Raw genomic sequence first — 19,238 nt, 5'->3', positions numbered from 1 at the left:
TGCAAATGGCTCCCCACCCAGCCCTGAGGAACCCACCTTCCTGCCCTGGGTGGCCCAACTCTGTGCAGCCATGATGCCCCCACCCAACTTGGGGCGGTGGACTCACCGGAACTTCGTCTGCTGGAGCTTGTGTACACCCGAAATGTGTCTGTACACCTCGTTCAACTGCCGGGCAAGGGAGGGCCATGAGGCATGGCCTTAGCCGCCCCATGGGAGCCCTCCAGGTGGGGCCCTGGGAGCCAGGTGGGCTGTCTACCCAGAGGACCTCAGGTTGGCCAGGCGTGCCTGAAAGCCACATCCTGCGGCCCACCCTCTGTGGCCTCCTCCTCTATGGAAACATCCAGAGAAAAGATCCCAGGACGACCTCTGCTAGGCATGTGTCTGGAGGAGCCCCTCTCTCCTACCTGGACAAATGTTGGTGCCACAGCTACTTTCCCTCTGCCCCCACACCCATGCCCGCGGGTTCCTTCCTTTGCCCTTACATTCTCCTCCACCTCCTGGCGCAGCTGGTCACATTCTCGAGTGCTGGGCTTCATCAGGTTCTCAGTGCAGAGGCGGGCAAGGCGCAGGGACAGTCCGTAGGGCACTAGGGCAGGTGGGTGAGATGGGTATTGTCCATCCACCGTGAGGGCAACTGGCCAACTGGCAGATAGCTGGTGGCCAGAAGGCCAGGCATAGCAAGGCCTGACACTTGTAGTGCCATCAGGAAAGGGCAAAAAGTGGCTGGACCTGGGCGGCGCCTGTGGCTCAGTGAGTAGGGCGCCGGCCCCATATGCCGAGGGTGGCGGGTTCAAACCGGCCCCGGCCAAACTGCAACAACAACAACAAAAAAAAATAGCTGGGCGTTGTGGCGGGCGCCTGTAGTCCCAGCTACTCGGGAGGCTGAGGCAAGAGAATCGCGTAAGCCCAAGGGTTAGAGGTTGCTGTGAGCCGTGTGACGCCACAGCACTCTACCAAGGGCGGTACAGTGAGACTCTGTCTCTAAAAAAAAAAAAAAAAAAGTGGCTGGACCGTGTGCTTGCACTCAACACCCAGAGAAGACAGGAGTGGTGTCATCCCAGATCTGGAGGTCCCAAGGGCCCCAGGACACAGGCAAGAGCCCCAGCACCCAGCCCCAGCCCTCACCCAGCTCTGCGGGGTTGGTGCTGGCAGCATGGGTGGCAAAGCCAGGCCGCTGCATGTTGTTGGTGACCTTCCAGCGGACGGTGTCACGCCCCTTTAGATTCCCACTGCGCAGCATGGGTGTGTCCAGGTGGTCTGAGGCCATCAGGTTCTCCCGCAGCATGTAGTGGTCCTCCTTAAAGCCCACCATGTGGCCTGTGGGACAGGATCTTCAGCCTGGGGCCCCTCTCTGCACCCACCCAGGTAAGCTCCATCAGGTGGGACCCCAGGGCCTTTGGCCTCCACTGTTCAAGGCTTAACTCCCACTTCCCTCCACTCCAGCTTGGAGAAAGAGTGGTCAGAGGCTCCCCAACCCTGTCCCTGCCAATGGCAGGCCCATACCTCGATTGCAGCAAGGGAGAAGTGCCAGGCAGGCCTAGGAGACAAGTTGGGTTGGGTGAAGCCTGGGATAGCTGCCCCAGCTCAGGCAAACCCCTCCGGCCTACTCCCTCCACCGCAGGCTGTCCTGGCAGTGGCAGGGAGCTGAGCCTGATGTACATTGGCATGGAGGGGACAGAACAGAGGGCTCCCAGTGTCTGTGCTGTGGAGCCCTGGGCCTGCCAGATGCTTTGTATAGTAAAGGTTCTGAAGTCAAATTCATTTGGGAAGCACTGAATTCATCCCCTGTGACCCTTGTAGGTTCGCTATGCATATGACTATATTAAAGGTTCAGATGAAGCTGCATTGAGCTTTGATGATACCACTGCATCCTAGCCTGAGCAACAGGGCAAGATCCTGTCTCAAAAGGGAAATAAAGGCTCTGAGAAGTCCTGCAGAGGAAAAACCAATTTCTTAAATATATTTATTTAATTAATTAATTAATTTTGAGACAGAATCTCACTCTGTTGCCCCGGGTAGAGTGCCATGGCATCACAGCTCGTAGCAACCTCAAATTTTTGGGCTCAAGCAATCCTCTTGCCTCAGCCTCCTGAGTAGCTGGGACTACAGGTGCTTGCCACAACGCCTGGCTAGGTTTTCTATTTTTAGTAGAGACAGGGCCTTGCTCTTGTTGAGGCTGGTCTTGAACTCCTGAGCTCAGGTGATCCACCTGCCTTGGCCTTCCAGAGTGCTTGGATTTCAGGCATGAGCCACGGCACCTGGCCTCAAACATATTTTATCACATGACTCCTTTTCTAGGGCTCAGTGAGTTGGGCACTGGCCCCATATACCTAGGGTGGTGGGTTCAACATGGCCCTGGCCAAACTGCAACAAAAAAAATAGCTGGGCGTTGTCGTGGGCGCCTGTAGTCCTAGCTACTCGGGAGGTTGAGGCAAGAGAATCGCCTAAGCCCAAGAGCTGGAGGTTGCTGTGAGCTGTGACGCATGGCACTCTACCAAGGGCGACAGAGTAAGACTCCGTCTCTAAAAAACAAACAAACAAACAAAAACCTCCTTTTCTATGTAACACACTAATATCCCACAACACCAGGTGTTGCTACAGAGCGTGGTTCTGCCCCCTCCATTCTGTGCTGTGCCATTCTCCACATTTCCTCTCTCTGTTCTCCCCACCAAGACTGACAGCTCCAGGCAGGTAGGGGCCTTCCTTTCCTGCTGTGGCTCCCACGTCCTTTGCATGGGGTAGGTGTGGGCTTGTCCTAACCTTGGCCGCCTATGAGGACCTTATATATATTGCATGTTCCTCTGACCTTGTTTCTCCATCTGCCATAAGGGATAGTGACCTTGACCAACTGACCTCATGGGGTGACCACGAAGAGAAAATGAGGTCATGTGGACACACACTGTTGTGACAGAGTAAAGAATGACACTGAACTGAACAAAGAGCTGAAGCCAGCAAAAGGATTGTGCTGGGAGCTCGGGCTCTAGGGACAATTTGGGGTTGCGGCTCCATAGTCCTCATCATCATTTAAAAAAAATGCTTTTCAGGCTCGACGCCCGTAACACAGTGGTTAAGGCGCCAACCACATATACCAAGGCTGGTGGGTTCAAACCCAGCCTGGGCCAGCTAAACAACCATGACAATTGCAACAAAAAATAGCCAAGCATTGTGGTGGGCTCCTGTGGTCCCAGCTACTTGGGACGCTGAGGCAAGAGAATCGCTTGAGCCCAAGAGTTTGAGGTTGCTGTGAACTATGATGCCACAGCACTCTACTGAGGGTGACATAGTAAGACTCTGTCTCAAAAAAAATGTTTTTCAGAGACAGGGTCTTGCTATGTTGCCCAGACTGGTCTTGAACTCCTGGTCTCAAGCAATTCTTGTGCCTTTGCCTCTCAAAGTGTTGGGATTACAGAGGTGAGCCACTGCACCCAGTACCATCTTTATTACTGTCACACAGGAGGCTGGACCCCAGAGTTCAGGGATGTGTTGGGGGTTCTCCAGGAGAGTTCAAGAAGGGGCAGGAACTGGCCCAGGCATAGCATGGTGCTCATTAGCTCATTTGAGCTTCATCATCACTTTCTTTTTTTTTTTTTGAGACAGAGTCTCAAGCTATCGCCCTGGGTATAGTGCTGTGGTGTCACCGCTCACAGCAACCTCAAACTCCTGGGATTAAGTGATTCTTTTGTCTCAGCCCCCTAAGTCATTTTTTTGTTTTTTTTGAGACAGAGTCTGACTATGTCACCCTAGGTAGAGTACCGTAGTGTCACAGCTCACAGCAACCTCAAACTCTTGGGCTTAAGTGATCCTCTTACCTTAGCCTCTCAAGTAGCTGGGACTATAGACACCCACCACAATGCTTGGCTATTTTTTCATTACAGTTGTCATTGTTGTTTAGTAGGCCTGGGCTGGGCTTGAACCCGCCAACCTTGGTGTATGTGGCCAGTGCCCTACTCACTGAACTATGAGCGCCAAGCTTTCATCAGCGCTTTCTAAGGATTATATTATCCCCATTTTACAGATGAGGAATCTAAGGCATGGAGAGACTAACTTGCCCAGGGTCATACAGATGGGACAAAATCCAGACATTGGGCTTCATGGGCTGAAGTCTTTGGGTAGGAAGCTGCGTAGGAGGAGACCTTAGGTGGGCTGATAGGGGATCCATGCGGAGGGTGAGGAATCTGGGAGGAGTGAGGACCATGGTAGGGGATGGAAACCCTGGGTGAGCTGTCAGGGGAAACATGGAGAGGGTGGGAACCTTGGGGTGGGGACACTAGCAGGGTTTACAGACCCTGGGGGGTGTGGGCCCTGGGGAGGCTCTCACCCTGCAGCAGGCACAGTACTTCCAGCAGAGCAGCAGCAGCAGGGCCAGGAGCAGCAGGAGGAAGAGGAGCAGGGGAATGAGCCACCAGAAGGAGCCGGGAGGACAGTCTGGGGAGGCGAGAGGATGAGGAAGGAGGTGGTGCCCATTGCCCCTCCCCTGCAGGCCTGACAGGCCGGCTCTTCCCTGTACCAGGTGCTCCAGCTCACCCTTCTTCCTGTGTACCAGGACGGTGCTGTTGGGCCCAGGGGTGCCATCACCCTCCACCGTGTAGCTGTAGGTGCAGTCATCGTCCTCGTCCCGGAAGGAGCAGAACTCCACCACCTCCTCCGCTGCGCCCACAGCTGGTCAGCAGGGCACCCCAGCCCAAATCCCTACCCCAAGGTCTGGTAAAGTGCCCCCTACTCTGGGACCTGCCCCACCCTCCCCAGTAAGCTATGCCCTACCCTCGCAAGGATAGGGTGAGGTGGGGACTACCATCTCCCCCATTCCCTGACCTGGGCATCAGCCTGGAACTTGGTGTCTGGAAAGTGCATCTGACCCAGAGGAAGGGAGGCTGTGTACCCCACAGCCTGACCATGTGCCCTGCTGAGCCAGGTGCCTGCTCTCTAGGCTCTTGGTTTCCTACTCAGCTTTGTACCTCTGGCCAGACAATGTGCCCACTGCCTGGGCTCTGTGCTCCTTACTTGGTGTCCCTTGTCTATGTTCTGTGTCTCCTACCAGCTTTGGGACCCCTATCCAGGCTGTGACCTTAGCACAGATTGTGAGCCACTGCCCACATGGGTAATGTCCCTGCCCTGCTGGGTGCCCCTGACTAGGCTCTCAGCACCCCCAGTTGGTGTCCCTTGCCCCCTACCTTTCTTTAGCTCATCTACCATCTTGACCTTGAAGCTGCACTCCTCACAAGTGCGCCCCTTCTTCTCCCCAGTGCCCCAGGCCTGACACTGCACACAGGAGCGCAGGTCCTCACAGAGGCCCAGGCGGATCTGCAGGGGTGAGGGGGAGGAGTACTAAGCTGGATGAGCTTCTGCCAGGCCCTGCTCCCGCAACCTCACAGCTTTGGCTGGCTTTCCTATAGCACAAGGCTCAGCCCCTCCCAAACACCCTGCCCTGAGCGTGGGGTTCCTATGCCCACACCCCAGCAATCCAGGCCTCACCGCTGAGTAGTTGATCTCACAGGTGGTGTCCGTGTACAGAGACTGCTGGTTGCAGTGACAGCGGCCACACTCACAGTGGCCACGCCCATTACAGATGCCCTGGAGCAGAAGTGGGTACCAGTGAGCCAGCTGTGCCCCATGCCTTCCCCCTCACATCTCCTCCCTCCATAGGATTCTCTTTTGAGGACTACAGTGGCCCTGACACAGGCCTCTTCTGCTGCCCTGTGCTGCCTGTCCCTTGCCCAGGCCTACCCCATTACTGTCGATGCAGGTGGCATTGCTGAGGGGACAGTCACAGCTTGGTCCTGTCCAGCCAGGTTCACACACACACTGACCCATGAAGCAGCGTCCCCGGTCTGCAGAGTGGTAGGGGAGAAGAGAGCCAGATTTGCACCTGCAATCCAGGGTTCCCACCTTCCAGGCAGGGCCTGTTGGGGTTGAGCCACAGGAGCTGGGGTGTCTCCAGTCAGGAGCAGAAGTCATCTGTTCCCTGCTTCCTGGAATCTCCTCCCCTTCATCTCTCTCCTGCAATCCCACCTTCTACCTTCCACTCTGCAGCCAGTATGATCATCTCAAAACACAAATCCAATCATGTGGCTCTCCTATTTAGGAACCTCTAATGGGTCCTAGACCATGCAATAAGGTAAGAAAAAGAATTAAAATGTACAAATAAGAAACAAAACTGTCATTATTATTTATAAGCATCAGGAAAATGTCACAAAAACATCCAGAAGCATCTACAGATAAATTATTAGATTTCACAAGTGAGTTTAGCAAGGTGGCTGGATACAAAGTTAGCATACAAATAGTTAGACAATGGAATTTCAACCTCTAATAACTCCATTTTGTCCAAAGGACTGAGTCCTGCCCTGGACTAGCGCCCCAGCCCCTTGCACTCTGGCCCCTCCTCCTTCCCAGGAGGCCACACCTCCAGCTGTACGCCATGTCTCCTTTTCTCCAGTGGTGTCTGATTCTCCCTTCTGTTTCTCTGAGCACCCTCTGGGGCGGACAGTTGAAGAGAAGAAATGGCAAACAAAAGCAAGAATAGAGAGAGTAGCAAAGCAGGGGCTTGATTTCTAGTGGCAAGTATATAATGGGGGCTCACTAAGTATGTGGTGAGTGGATTTTCATTCATCCTCCTCTGACCAACTACCGATCTTTCCAGGTGTCCCCTTATCTGAGTTCTGTGATCCCGGCCCAGCTCTGGTGGTGCCAGACTGTGTGCGCATGGCCTGGGCCCAACACTGTGCCAGGCCCTGAAGGAATATCTAAGAAGCATAACTCCAGGCCCTCTTGGTAGAAATGTGGCACCTTCAGAGAGGGGAAAGATAACCATGCCTTATACTTGCCAACCTCTGAGAGCTGAGTTAGGTGGCACCCACCGTAGTGAGATGAGGAATGGACAAGCCTGGTTGGCAGTAACCTGAGTGGCCAAAGAGAACCTCAGGGGGAGCTGGGGTCTTAAAACCAAGGGAATGTACCAGCAGGGGCCTCAGGCATTGGTGCTGTAGAAGAGGGAAGTGAGGCCCGAATTGGGGCAGGACTTGGGGAAGACACTGAAGAGTCGGAAGTGGGGCTGGGCCTGGCCTTAGGGACTCTGACTCAGGCCTGGCTCTCCCAACCTGGGTCCTAAAGGGAGGGTCACCCTTGCTGCCCAGCCCCGCCCCACCCTCAGTGCTATCTGCAGCTACTGAGCTCACCATTGCAGAGGAACCCAGAGGTGCGGGGACACTGGAAGTTGTCGTATTCACAGAACTGACCCCCGTAGCGACCTTCGCCATAGCACACACAGTGTCCACACTGGCACTCCCCGCGGCCCGAGCACGGCTTGTCGTCGCCCTCCTGCAGGCAGGGCTGCATGTCACTCAGTGAGCCTGTGGAGCAGTTGCAGGTCTGGCCGCTCCTGAGGGAAGAACCAGTCATACCCCTGTGGCCCAGGAAGAAGGCTGGGGCTTCTACTGTCCCATTGTACAGGAGAGGAAACTGAGGCTCTGAGAGGGCCATGGCAGGTCCAAGTCAAGCGGTGCCTGAGCTGAGACCCAGACCACAGTGCCCTGCGCCCCCTTCAGGGTCCCTTCCTCACTGCTACTCTCCAGGCACAATAAATGTGTTCAGCGTTTTGCCACTTTCAAGCCCTTACTATACTATTCATTTATGAGCTTTTTTTTTTTTTAAAGGACAGAGTTTCACTCTGTGCCCTGGGTAAAGTGCTGTGGCTTCATAGCTCACAAGAACCTCAAACCTCAAACTTTTGTACTCAAGTGATCCTCTTGCCCAGGCGTCCTCAAACTTTTTAAACAGGGGGCCAATTCACTGTCCCTCAGACCTTTGGAGGGCCGGACTGTAGTTAAAAAAAAAAAAAAACTAGGGGCAGCGCATGTGGCTCAGTTGGTAAAGTGCAGGCCCCATATACCGAGGGTGGCGGGTTCAAACCCAGCCCCAGCTGAACTGCAACAAAAAAATAGCCAGGCGTTGTGGCGGGTGCCTGTAGTCCCAGCTACTCAAGAGGCTGAGGCAAGAGAATTGCTTAAGTCCAGGAGTTGGAGGTTGCTGTGAGCTGTGACGCCACAGCACTCTACCAAGGGCGATAAAGTGAGACTCTGTCTCTACAAAAAACAAAAAAACAAAAAACAAAAAAAACAACTATAAACAAATTCCTATGCACACTGCACATATCTTATTTTGAAGTAAAAAACAAAACGGGAACAAATACAATTCACACCGCTTCATGTGGCCCGCGGGCCGCAATTTGAGGACACCTGCTCTTGCCTCAGCCTCCCAAGTGGGACTACAGGCAGATACCACCATGCTCAGATAGGGTTTTTCTCTTTTTAGTACAGATAGGTCTCACTCTCGCTTAGGCTGGTTTTGAACTCTTGAGCTCAAGCAATCCACCTGCCTTAGTCTGCCAGAGTGCTAGGATTACAGGTGTGAGCCACTGTGCCTGGCCTTATGAGTTCTTTTCTGACTAGAGATATGTACACATGGTTCAAAATACTAAAAGTATAAGAGATATGAAAAGTAAGTGCCCTTCCCATGCCTGCCCCCAACACCCAGCCCTCCCCCGGCAGCCACTGCTAATTTGCCGCTGCTGAATTTCAAAGTGCTTTGAATTGGCTTTGCCCAACAGCAGGGCGTGCCCCTCTCCTAGCCCTTTCTGTGATTGCCACCCCACCCCTGGCTGGCGTGGAAGGTCCTGGGTGCTGGACTCCCCTGCCCCACTCACCAGCCCTCACTGCACACACAGTGGCCGCACGTGAAGTCTCCCTGGAAGTTGCAGCGAGCTGACTGCACCTCTTTTTGCTGGAATGAAACGGTGGCAGAGTGTATGCAGGGAGGGACTAGGGCCACAAGACATTTCTGCTGCCTTGTGTGCCTCAGGCCACCCTGCAAGGGAGATGAGGCCACAGGAGTGGTGCTTTGTTACTCAGGAACCCAGGGGTTCTAGGCTCAGCCCCTCCTCTGTGTCTGGTGGGATCACATCATACCAGTTCACAGGCACACATGTCACAGATGATGCCCACGTCCATCCTGAGGCCATCGGAGAAGGACGGTTTCAGATGGATGTTGCCCTTCTGGTCCTCCACTGGCAGCTGGCACACAGGTGTCCCATCTATGTCCTCGATGGCCCGAAGATGCACTTGGTATGTGCCCTGCAAGGACCCCACAGTCAAGCCAGAGCAGTGACCAGGGAGCTGCTTGTGCCTAAAGGTCCTTGGCCCTCAAGGGAACCCTCTGAGCTTTGGCCTATCCCAATGAGGATATGAACAAACTGAGGAATTTGCCAGGCTCATCCCAGTGAATGTGAACCCAAGGGATGTGAACTCAGGCCTGCCGACTCTGGGGGCCACACTCTTTTTTTTTTTTTTTTTGTAGAGACAGAGTCTCATTTTACCGCCTTCGGTAGAGTGCCATGATATCACAGGACTCACAGCAACCTCTAGCTCTTGGGCTTCCGTGATTCTCCTGCCTCATCCTCCCGAGCAGCTGGGACTACAGGCACCCACCACAACACCCAGCTATTTTTTGGTTGCAGTTCAGCTGGGACTGGGTTTGAACCCTCCACCCTCGGTATATGGGGCTGGCGCCCTACTCACTGAGCCACAGGCGCCACCCGCCACACTCTTTTTTAAAAAAAATTTTTCTGAGGCACAGTCTCGCTCTGTTGCCCAGGCTAGAGTGTTGTGGCGTCAGCCTAGCTCACGGCAACCTCAGACTCCTGGGTTCAAGTGATCTTTCTACTGGAATTACAGGCATGAGCCACCATGCTCGTCTGGGGGCCCCACTCTTGATCACTCTTTCAGATGATTCTGTCCTCCCAGGGTGCTATGCCCATCCCCCTGCGTGCAGCCTCCGCACAGGCGTACCACTTCCCCCCGCCGAATGTGAAAGGACCCTGTCTTTGTCTTTTGGAACATCTTGGAGGTGACCTCTGTCCGCAGGCCTCGGGGACTATCCAGGGCCCGGATGTCCAGGTTGGAGCGAATGCGCTGAAGGAAGACAGGTGATCAGTTGTGGGGTGGGAGCATGGGCTGCTGCTCTGACCTGGCCTAGCTGTGCCCCTCTCTTCCTCCATGGAGGGCCAGGTGGTATGGGCAGGACCCCTGCAGCAGGGCCTGGCCCAAGGGGCTCCTCAGGGACCCCAGAGACCCCTTTCGCCGTCCTCTCCCACACCCATTTCTCAACTATTTCCTGAGACACCACCTGTTCACTCCAGCCCCTCCAGTCCTGCCCCAGGTAGGCCTCAGCCCCAGGAGCCTGCACTGTGCTCACGTTGAAGGCCTCCTCCAGCAGCTCCACGATGTTAGATGAATCCTCCTGCAGCACTCCCAGGGAGGACACAGGGAAATACGTGTGGAGCTTCTGCGGGGCAGAATGCCAGGCCTCAGGCTAAGCATCTCATTGAATCTGGACAACAGTTCTGGGATGATCCCCACTTTGCAGATGGGGAAACTGAGGCCTCGAACCTGCTGCCTTGTAGCAGAGCATGTCCTCTTAACCCCTACCTGCTTGGAGTTGTGGTGGGGTATGGGCACATGACCTCTCCTTCCCACCAGGGCCCACTCTGGGGGGGGGGGGCCCAAAAAACTTAGAGAAGAGACAGAGAGAGAGAGAGAGAGAGAGAAGGAAGTGGTATCCGGGAAATTCTATGGCCGCCCTGCCCTGACCCCATCTTGCCTGTGAGGGCCCAGGCCCCACCTCATAGTAGCTGTAGGAGTAGTTGGTGACGGCAAAGATGGGGATGATGTTGTGCTTGGCGAGCAGCCGCACCAGCGTGGGCACTGACGGGTAGTCCTGTGTCTTGTACTGGGTATAGGTGCCCGTGGCATCCAGGTGGCACCTCTCGTCATTGCGGCTCATGATGCCGGCCAGCACATTGGCACCGTCAGCCTCATAGTGGAAGGCCGACTCGGTGGAGAAGACCAGCAGGTGGGTGCTGTCGGGGCGCCAGCCAATGGCCCTCTGGGGGAGGCAGGGAGGGGCATGCACACTGAGACTCTGCCCGCCGAGGGCACACATTGTAGCGTTGTGTAGGGCAGCGACAGCGGGTGCTGACACAGGGCTGAGCTAATTAACAGCATGTGCCATCATGGAAGGTGCATGTGACAGCATGTGACGATAGTGAGAAACAGAAAGTGACGTCTGTAGGCACAGTGGACCCTGTGCAGAGTTCCGGTCAAGTTTATCTGGCTGCCCCTTCCCCTGAGCTTTTACCCTCTCTGCAAGGATATTGTAACTGCATGGGAGAAGGTACAGAGCACAACATTACATGAGAAATGACAGTTAAAATAGGTACCACCGTGTAAGAAACTTAGTTAGAAAAATATATGGGCGATTTTGAAAAGTAAGTATTATGAGAGAAAACGCTTATGATAGTGTTAAGTGAGAAAAAGCAAAATTTCAACATAAGTACATGGATTCTTTTTTTTTTTTTTTTTTGTGGTTTTTGGCCAGGGCTGGGTTTGAACCTGCCACCTCTGGCATATGGGACTGGCGCCCTACTCCTTGAGCCACAGGCACCGCCCCCAAGTACACGGATTCTAATGATCTCAAATAAGGAAAAGGGAATGAAATATGCCGGTTGGATATCAAGTGGCTGGCTATTTGATGGTGGTGAAAATATGGCCAATTTCTGTTCTTTGTTTTCTAAATAATCTAAAATGTGGATATGTTATTTTCAAAACGGAAAAATGTACGTACATAGAAAAAGTGGTCTCTTCAGCCACCCAGCACAGCTGGAGACCAGCCTCCGGGCACTGCTACCAAGTACACAACCAGGCTGTGGCTGCTCAGGCCGGGGACCCTGGCTCCCAGCACATCTAAACCCAGATATAACTGAGGGCCATTTAGAAAATCTAAGCTTGTCTTAGGGAAAGAGGGCTGCGGGCTTCTGGAGATCCTCTCCAGGGCCTCTGAGCTCATTGCCGGCTGCTCATGCCCCCTCTGAGAAGCACCAGCCCCTAACGCTCACCGTGCACACAGCTGTCTGCAGGATGGCATCAAAGCCGCCTTCGGGAGCATCCAGGTTGCCCGAGATGCGCTCTCCCTGAAGCTTGTTCCGGAACTCCTCCACATCCTCCGTCAGGCTGATGACATTCTTGAAGGAGAAGGGGGGGTCACTGTTGGGCCAGGGCTCCTTCAGCCTGAGAGAGGTGGGAGGGGAGAGAGCGCATCAGCAGGAAGAACCCCAGACCTCAGGGCCTCCAACTCATTTCAACCAGATAGAGAATTTTAAGTGTGTGGGTAAGAGAGGAGGTGGCCCACCCAGGACCCCTGCCCACCTGGGGCCCACTCAGTCACTCACTTCTCAGGCCTCATGTCCGTCTGAGGGACGGTGACTTTGTCCACAAACTTGCCAAATCCAATAGTGTAGTCACTGGTGAGCTGGCTTAGGACTCGGGCTGGTGTCAACAGGAAAACAAGGGGACAGCTGAGCCCCAACACCCCCCACATAGCTGGGGAACCAGGCTGGCTCAGAAGTGGGGAGAAGGAGAAGAGCCATCTGTTGTTAACACTTTGCATGTCAGACATCAGTTCATGATCACAATAGCTCCTGCCCCTTTACAGATGAGGGAAATGGGACATGGGGACTTGGAGCTACGCAAACAGCAAGTGGGAAGCAGCTGGGGAACCAAGCCCAGCTGTCTGCAGAATTCAGACTTCACCTCAGCCTCATGGCAGGGTGTGGTGTCTTCCCTCCTTGTCAGGGTCAGATGGCTCTGCTGGCCACCAGGTCTGGGCCTTCTCTCAAGTGGCAGCATCTGGCTGGGACTATTCAAGAATCGGGGTGGGAGGATGTTTGGGGGGACCTAGACATCCTGTTTTTCCCTGGCTGTCTGCTGTGGGTGCCACTGTCCTGAGTCCTGAGGATAGGCCACCCTATCCACCCTTGCTCTGCTGTCCTCTATACGGGCCCAGCCCTACCCAGGTTCTGCCCCATCTGCTTGAGGTTGTCCAGATCATCAGACATGGAGTTGGAAAAGTCCATGAGGATGTACAGGTCCACAGGGCTCTCCAGGGGCTCGAACACCTCGAGCTCAAAGTGCTGCTCCTCACCCGGCCGCAGGCGGACCCGCAGGCTCTGGGGGGACACCTGGCTGCGCCGCAGGGTGGTGTCAATCTGGGTCTCCTGTATCCAGGGGAGGGGGACAGCTGGCTGGAGGGTCACTCCAGAGACCCACGAGGAGCCTCTCAGCCCAGCGAAGGGGCACTGTGGACCTCCAAGCACAGCTAGCTTGAGCATGAGGAACCCCTCCCTTGACCCCCCATGCAGGCACCTCCATGATCTGGAAGCTGCTTTCCATGACCACCACACTCCCCTGCCGGCAGCCTGCAGCCAGCAGCTCTGCCTGGGTGTTGCAACGCCTCTCCTTGAACATCTGGCCAGAAAGAGATGGGGTTGGTGGGGGCAGCACCCGTCCCCCCTGCTATCCCAACCTTGGACTTGTTTCCGCCTCATAGTCCTGACCCTTGCTTTTTCTCCCACACCCACTTGGCCCACGGCTGGGCTATAGGTGTGGCAAGCGCGGACTTGGCCCGAGCCCAAGGCAGGGCATGGGCCCAGGCTCGAGAAGACAAGAAGAAGGGGCAGCCTCACCTCATCGGTGCAGTAGGCGCAGTCCTTGTCCACGCGGATGCACTCGGTGCAGCTCTTCACCTGAGCCTTCTTGCAGAGGTTTGCTAGGGGGCAGAGGTGGGCACATGCGTGGGGATGGGCATGACAGGCCCTTTCCCATGGGCGCCCTCGCTTGATGGCAGTGGGGATTTGCTCACTGTTTTACGGAGGAGGAAACATGCCCGAGAGTGCTTGGTGGTAGCACAGTTAGAAACGACCAGAGCCTAGCCTCAAACCTGGAACTGTCCCCTCAACTTGGGACAGAAGGATGGGGGGAGCCAAGATGAAGGTGCTGGCCCATTCACTGGCTGGAATGCCCATCCCCTTACCTCCCACCCCACAGATCCTGCAACTTTCCTCATTCTCTCCAGCTATCTGCCACAAGCTGTTCCACAGTACATGAAAGCTGCTGCCATGACCTGGTGTCCCTCTGAGCCTCCTTCAGGGGAAAGGAAACTGTCTTGTCTCGTTTGTCACTGTGTGACACACACTGAAGGAGGTCCTCAGAAAATGAGGTCCTCCAGAGTTTCCCCCAAAGGTAATTGGGACTCCACTTGGTTCTGCTGAGTCACACACACTGGTGTGCACAGTGGGTGGTCCCTGGTGTGCTGGTCAGTGTTTAACAGTGGCTCGTTGAGGGAGGGGCAGCCTTAGACTTGTAGCTTCCGCCAATATCTTTCTTCCTTTCTTTCTTTCTTTTTTTTTTATTTTTTGAGACGGTCTCACTTTGTTGCCCTTGGTAGAGTGCTATGGCATCATATAGCTCACAGCAACTTCAGACTCTTGGGCTCAAGTGATTCTCTTGCCTCCCAAGTAGCTGGGACTACAGGTACCCACTACAATCCTGGCTAGTTTTAGAGACGGGGTCTTATTCTTGCTCAGGCTGGTCTTGAACTACTGAGCTCAGGTGATCCTCCCACCTCTGCCTCCCAGAATGCTAGGATTACAGGTGGGAGCAACTGTGCCTGGCCTGTGACTGCCAATTTCTGTGGTGTAAATATTCCTGCCATGGTCTATTTCAAGCTACCAGCATGACTTCAACTGAGGCAAAATTTAACTGGTAGGAGCTGGCTCCAGCCATTTGCCAACTGGTGATATTCAGAGATCAGGTGACATGTCAGTGGTCTCTTCCCTCCAAATTGCTCTAAAACTTTTGACTCCACTTTTGAGGCGCCTGAACATCCTCTAGGCTGCTCAATTCCCTGAGTTCATGTCCCTAACTACCCTCCAGGCATAGCCACCTACGTCACCCTCAGACCACACAGCCAGCAGTGTGGAGCCTCGAGTTCTCCAGCACTGGAGTTGTGCAGTGGTCAGGGGCTGAACGGTTCATTGAGTCTGAGTGAGACCTCTGTGAGAGGCCCTGTGGAGGCACAAAGATTTCAAAGGAGTGTCTCTGCCAAGAGAAGTGCTGAGGGAGTGCAGACTCACCCATGGCCCTGGGGAGGCTGGTGCTCAGCAGGGCTGCCAGCAGTAGCCTGGTCCACAGGTTGGGATGTGGCCCTGCCATCCTCTTCCTCCTGCAGAACAGCAACAATTGACACATGACACCTCTACAGTCCTGGTTGGAGCCATCAGCTCATTGGATCCGATCAGAGCTCCACAAGAGTGACAAGGCCATTCCCATCACATAGGTATGGAAACTGAGGCTCTGAGAGCTCCAGTGAATGTACCGAGGGCACCAGGCTATGAGAGGCAGGGCCCAGGCCCTTGCCCCCTGTCCTAGCCACTGCCCCCTTCTTTGCCATCCCTGCAGTGGCTATATGGACAGCAGGCTTGTGCCCTGCACAGGGAGGCCCCTTCTTGCTTTCAGTGCTCTGACTTCCAAGCTCATCCCAGTGCTAGGCCTCTTCTCTGGGGCAGGGCAGGGCAAGGCTTATTCTGCCTTTGCCTTTCAGCCCTCAGTGAGCCAGGGTTAGGCTTGGCAGGGACAGGGTTCCACAATAAGGGGGACACCTTAGAGGGTCCCCGGCTCCATCTGCTGCCACTTGCTCTGTCCTGGCCTACTTGCTCTTTGGTGACAGTGGCATAGTCAGGAGGAGAGGATCCCCTCCCAGTATCTGGGGACTGGGGGTGGGGCACAGTGCTTGGCTGCCTGCAGCAGCCTGTCCTGGGATGGGTTTTGCAATGGCTGTCTGGCCCATCAGGGTCAGGTCAGAGTCCCTTATCCTATCCTATCCTCCACCCCTGCCTGCCCCAGAGTTGAACACTTTATCCTTTCCCAAGGTAGCCCAGACCGAGACGACAAGTACCTCCTGGCCACTCACACATACACTATGGTGCCACCAGGGGCCCCCCAGTTCACTATTAAACCTTTAGCATGAAACTCCTCAGCAATGTCCAGAGTAGGTCTGGGTATCCCTGAGGCCTTTTAAGAGATGGGCGGCCTAAAGCTTTGGGAAGAAAAGAGGCTGGTGGCAGAGCCATCTAGGCCTGCAGAGCTCAGGGCAAAGGCAAGGGGCCATGCCTCTTTCTCCAGGGCCACATCTCCCAGGGGCCCAAGGCCTGGCCATGCCCACTGGTCCTCAGCCTAGCTTTTGGGTCAGGGGCAGACCCAGAGCCTGGTGCTAAGATCACTGTGGGGCTGCAAAGGCCCTTCCTACGTAGAGGCCTCCCTCCCTCCAAGGAACATGGCTAGAGTTGACCATAGCAGCACCACCCCATCCCCAGGCAGGCTGGGGTCAGGGGCAGGGAGGGGGAGCCACCCAACGATTGGCAGCAGCCAGGAAAGGGCCTGGAGGTAGCCCTGTGCCAGCCGGGAAGGCGTGGGGGGGGGCGGGATCCTAGGGGGAAATGACTTTCCCGAAGCCTAGAGGTGTGGGCACCACACCCACAGGCTACACAATACAGGCTGCAATCTCAGGCCTCCCCAGGGCACCATTACACAGGCAGGTGTGGGCATTGCAGGGCTGAGCCCAGAGCTTCCTCCTCCTCCCTGTGCTCACAGCCTGGCATGCTACACTAACATCCCCATGGCTATGATAGCAATAGGGGCCCAGGAATTTGTGGACTTAACTGCTATGTGATCCACACAGGGCACCAGTGGGGAGATGCTTGCATTATGCCCATTTCCCAGATGACAGGGGCACAGAAGGCCACAGGGCTTCCCCATCCACAGTCGGTGTTGGGAAAGCCTGGGCCAGACTGGCAGTGCAGACCCGCGTTTAACCTCCACAGCATACTCAGAGGCTACCAAATGGCAATTAGGGGGTTGGATAAGCAGTCAGAAGTGTTTTGTTTTGCTTGACTCAGCATGTAAAAAGGTTTTTTATTTTTTTTTTAGAGATAGAGTCTCACTTTGGCACCCTCAGTAGAATGCCGTAGTGTCACAGCTCACAGCAATGTCCAGCTCTTGGACTTAGGCGATTCTCTTGCCTTAGCCTCCCAGTAGCTGGGACTACAGGCGCCCACCACAATGCCCGGCTATTTTTTTGTTGCGGTTTGGCAGAGGCCGGGTTCAAACCTGCTACGCTCAGTATATGGGGCCGGCGCCCTACTCACTCAGCCACAGGCACCGCCCTGTTTTTTATTTTTTGACCCAGAGTCTTATTATGCCACCCTCAGTAGAGTGCCACGGTGTCACAGCTCATAGCAACCTCAAACTCACAGCAATCTCAAACTCTTGGGCTTATGAGGTTCTCTTGCCTCAGCCTCCTGGGTAGCTGGGACTAAAGGCATCACCACGCCCAGCTAAGTATTTTTTAATTTTCTGTAGATACACGGTCTTGCTATTGCCCAGGGTTAAAAAGTTTTAAAAGTAGGGGCGGCGCCTGTGGCTCAGTCGGTGGGGCGCCAGCCCCATATACCGAGGGTGGCAGGTTCAGACCCGGCCCCGGCCAAACTGCAACCAAAAATAGCCGGGCGTTGTGGTGGGCGCCTGTAGTCCCAGCTACTCGGGAGGCTGAGGCAAGAGAATCGCTTAAGCCCAGGAGTTGGAGGTTGCTGTGAGCTGTGTGAGGCCACGGCACTCTACCGAGGGCCATAAAGTAAGACTGTCTCTACAAAAAAAAAAAAAGTTTTAAAAGTAGTTGCCAATTTTAGAAATGACAAAATTTCACATAAAGTGAGGATTGTGGGATTATCAGATGTGTCCTGGACTGAGCACTCAGAATACCCACTCTCCAGGGCACTCACCCTTCAGGCTGCCCCAGGCCCTACAGGCTGCCCCAACTTTTATGTACCAGACTGGTCCCTGGAGTATGTGACTGCTGCCTTGAATGGTGTCATACTATGGCACATGCAGCCACATGCATGGACATACACTGTGACCCTACCCACACACAGGCCCAGACCTAACTCCCCAGCCTCACAGAGCCCCTCTGGGCACATGTTCACCTGCCCATCCCAGCTCTTGGCTTCTTGCTCTCCCATGTCCCTGCCCTGCAGGGCCGAGGCCCCACTCTCAGGGCCAGGTGCTGTGAGGCCTGGAAAGCCCCAGCTCCTCAGCTGATCCGTTACCTACAATAATTCAAAGTCTCCTTTTCTGCTGTCCCTTCTGATGTCCTCTTTCTTGGTCCCCAGAGTGGAGACTCTCAGCCTTTACTTCTGAAGTATAGTGTTGGGGACAGCGACAACCATGACATGATACTAGTGCCCAGGGTGTGGCAAGGTCATGGGGGAGGAGGAGAAGGAGCCCTGTTCCTACCTTGGAAACCATCCTGAGCCCCAGAACCACAGTCACAGCCAGCAGCCACCCCAGAGCCCAAGCAGATGGGGAAAGGGACAGGCAGTGCAGGGGGCAGTGGTGGGAAGCTGCAGGGTTGGTGGGTGAGGTCAGGAGAGCTTCCTGGAAGAAGGTGACTGGGTTGACTTGAGAGGAGAGCAGGTGTGTACTTGGCCAAGAGAACATTAGTAGGGACTTCCCAGCAGGCTATGCCCAGCAGAACAGGGAGGACTTTTGACTCCTGGGGAGGCTGCTCCTCCATCTTCTTTACAAACCCTAGAGGGCCCAGCCCAGCAGGCCTGCCAGCCTCTGCCCACTTCTGCGCACCCAGCCAGCACCTTCCTCCAGCCCTGTAGTCAGACGGCCATGATCACGGGCCCCTCTGCTCCCAGCTGTCCCTGGGCAAAGCTGGGCGTGCTGGGCACCTGACCCGGGCAGCACGGGCAGCGACAACCAGGGCTTGCCAGCCTTCAGGCAGGGGAGGGAGAAACAAAAGCCACCGGCTCTGGCCAGCGAGCTCTCCTGCGTGGCTGCCCCGGCGGGGTGGGCACCGATCTCTCTGGGGCGCCCCGCGGTGTCCGCCCCGCGCCTGCGCCCCCATCCCGCCCCGGCCGGCACAGGACCTACCTCTACGCGGACTGGCGCCCCCACGCCTGGACTTGCGGCTCGCGGGCGGGCTGCGGGCGCGCGGGGCAGCAGGGACGGTCCGAGGGCGGGAGGCGGAGAGGCGGCACGGCAGCACTTTATGGGCGGGCGGGCAGGTAGGAAGGAAGCGCTGGTGAGTCAGGCCGCCGCATTCCTGCGCGCCGCGCGCACCTGTCGGGGCAGGAGCCCGGGCGCCACCGCCACCGCCGCCGCCGGGCCCGCCCCCCGGAAAGGGCTGCGGCTCCCGCGGCGCCGGCCCCGAGCCCCGACCCGACCCTGCTAGGCGGGGGCCGGGGGAGGAGCTGCCCCCGCTCCCTCCAGGCCGGCCCGAGGCCCGCGGCC

General features: G+C 55.6%; 1 protein-coding gene across 8 annotated transcripts in view; it reads right to left on the bottom strand.

Moving 5' to 3' along the window:
• The window catches only part of ITGB4 (integrin subunit beta 4), a 37,164-nt gene extending 18,058 nt beyond the window's left edge, over positions 1-19,106 (bottom strand). For all 8 annotated transcript variants that reach the window (XM_053569510.1, XM_053569512.1, XM_053569514.1 and 5 more), the window contains exons 1-22: positions 18,879-19,106; positions 15,020-15,108; positions 13,571-13,653; positions 13,251-13,352; positions 12,898-13,102; positions 12,278-12,374; positions 11,945-12,116; positions 10,672-10,935; positions 10,246-10,335; positions 9,840-9,962; positions 8,961-9,125; positions 8,699-8,775; positions 7,173-7,375; positions 5,725-5,828; positions 5,473-5,571; positions 5,172-5,301; positions 4,525-4,647; positions 4,319-4,425; positions 1,504-1,537; positions 1,126-1,317; positions 483-586; positions 107-165 (exon numbers count right to left, since the gene is read on the bottom strand). In XM_053569510.1, coding sequence (XP_053425485.1) covers positions 107-165; positions 483-586; positions 1,126-1,317; positions 1,504-1,537; positions 4,319-4,425; positions 4,525-4,647; positions 5,172-5,301; positions 5,473-5,571; positions 5,725-5,828; positions 7,173-7,375; positions 8,699-8,775; positions 8,961-9,125; positions 9,840-9,962; positions 10,246-10,335; positions 10,672-10,935; positions 11,945-12,116; positions 12,278-12,374; positions 12,898-13,102; positions 13,251-13,352; positions 13,571-13,653; positions 15,020-15,098 — 2,612 coding nt within the window. In that variant the 5' untranslated portion in view covers positions 15,099-15,108; positions 18,879-19,106. The remainder of the gene's footprint in view (positions 1-106; positions 166-482; positions 587-1,125; positions 1,318-1,503; positions 1,538-4,318; positions 4,426-4,524; positions 4,648-5,171; positions 5,302-5,472; positions 5,572-5,724; positions 5,829-7,172; positions 7,376-8,698; positions 8,776-8,960; positions 9,126-9,839; positions 9,963-10,245; positions 10,336-10,671; positions 10,936-11,944; positions 12,117-12,277; positions 12,375-12,897; positions 13,103-13,250; positions 13,353-13,570; positions 13,654-15,019; positions 15,109-18,878) is intronic.
• Positions 19,107-19,238: the final 132 nt, after the last annotated feature.

This window comes from Nycticebus coucang, chromosome 18, assembly GCF_027406575.1.
Source record: "Nycticebus coucang isolate mNycCou1 chromosome 18, mNycCou1.pri, whole genome shotgun sequence".
Lineage (NCBI taxonomy): Eukaryota > Metazoa > Chordata > Mammalia > Primates > Lorisidae > Nycticebus > Nycticebus coucang.
Note: the sequence above shows the minus strand (reverse complement) of the source record. Positions and strands in the feature narration are given on the sequence as shown.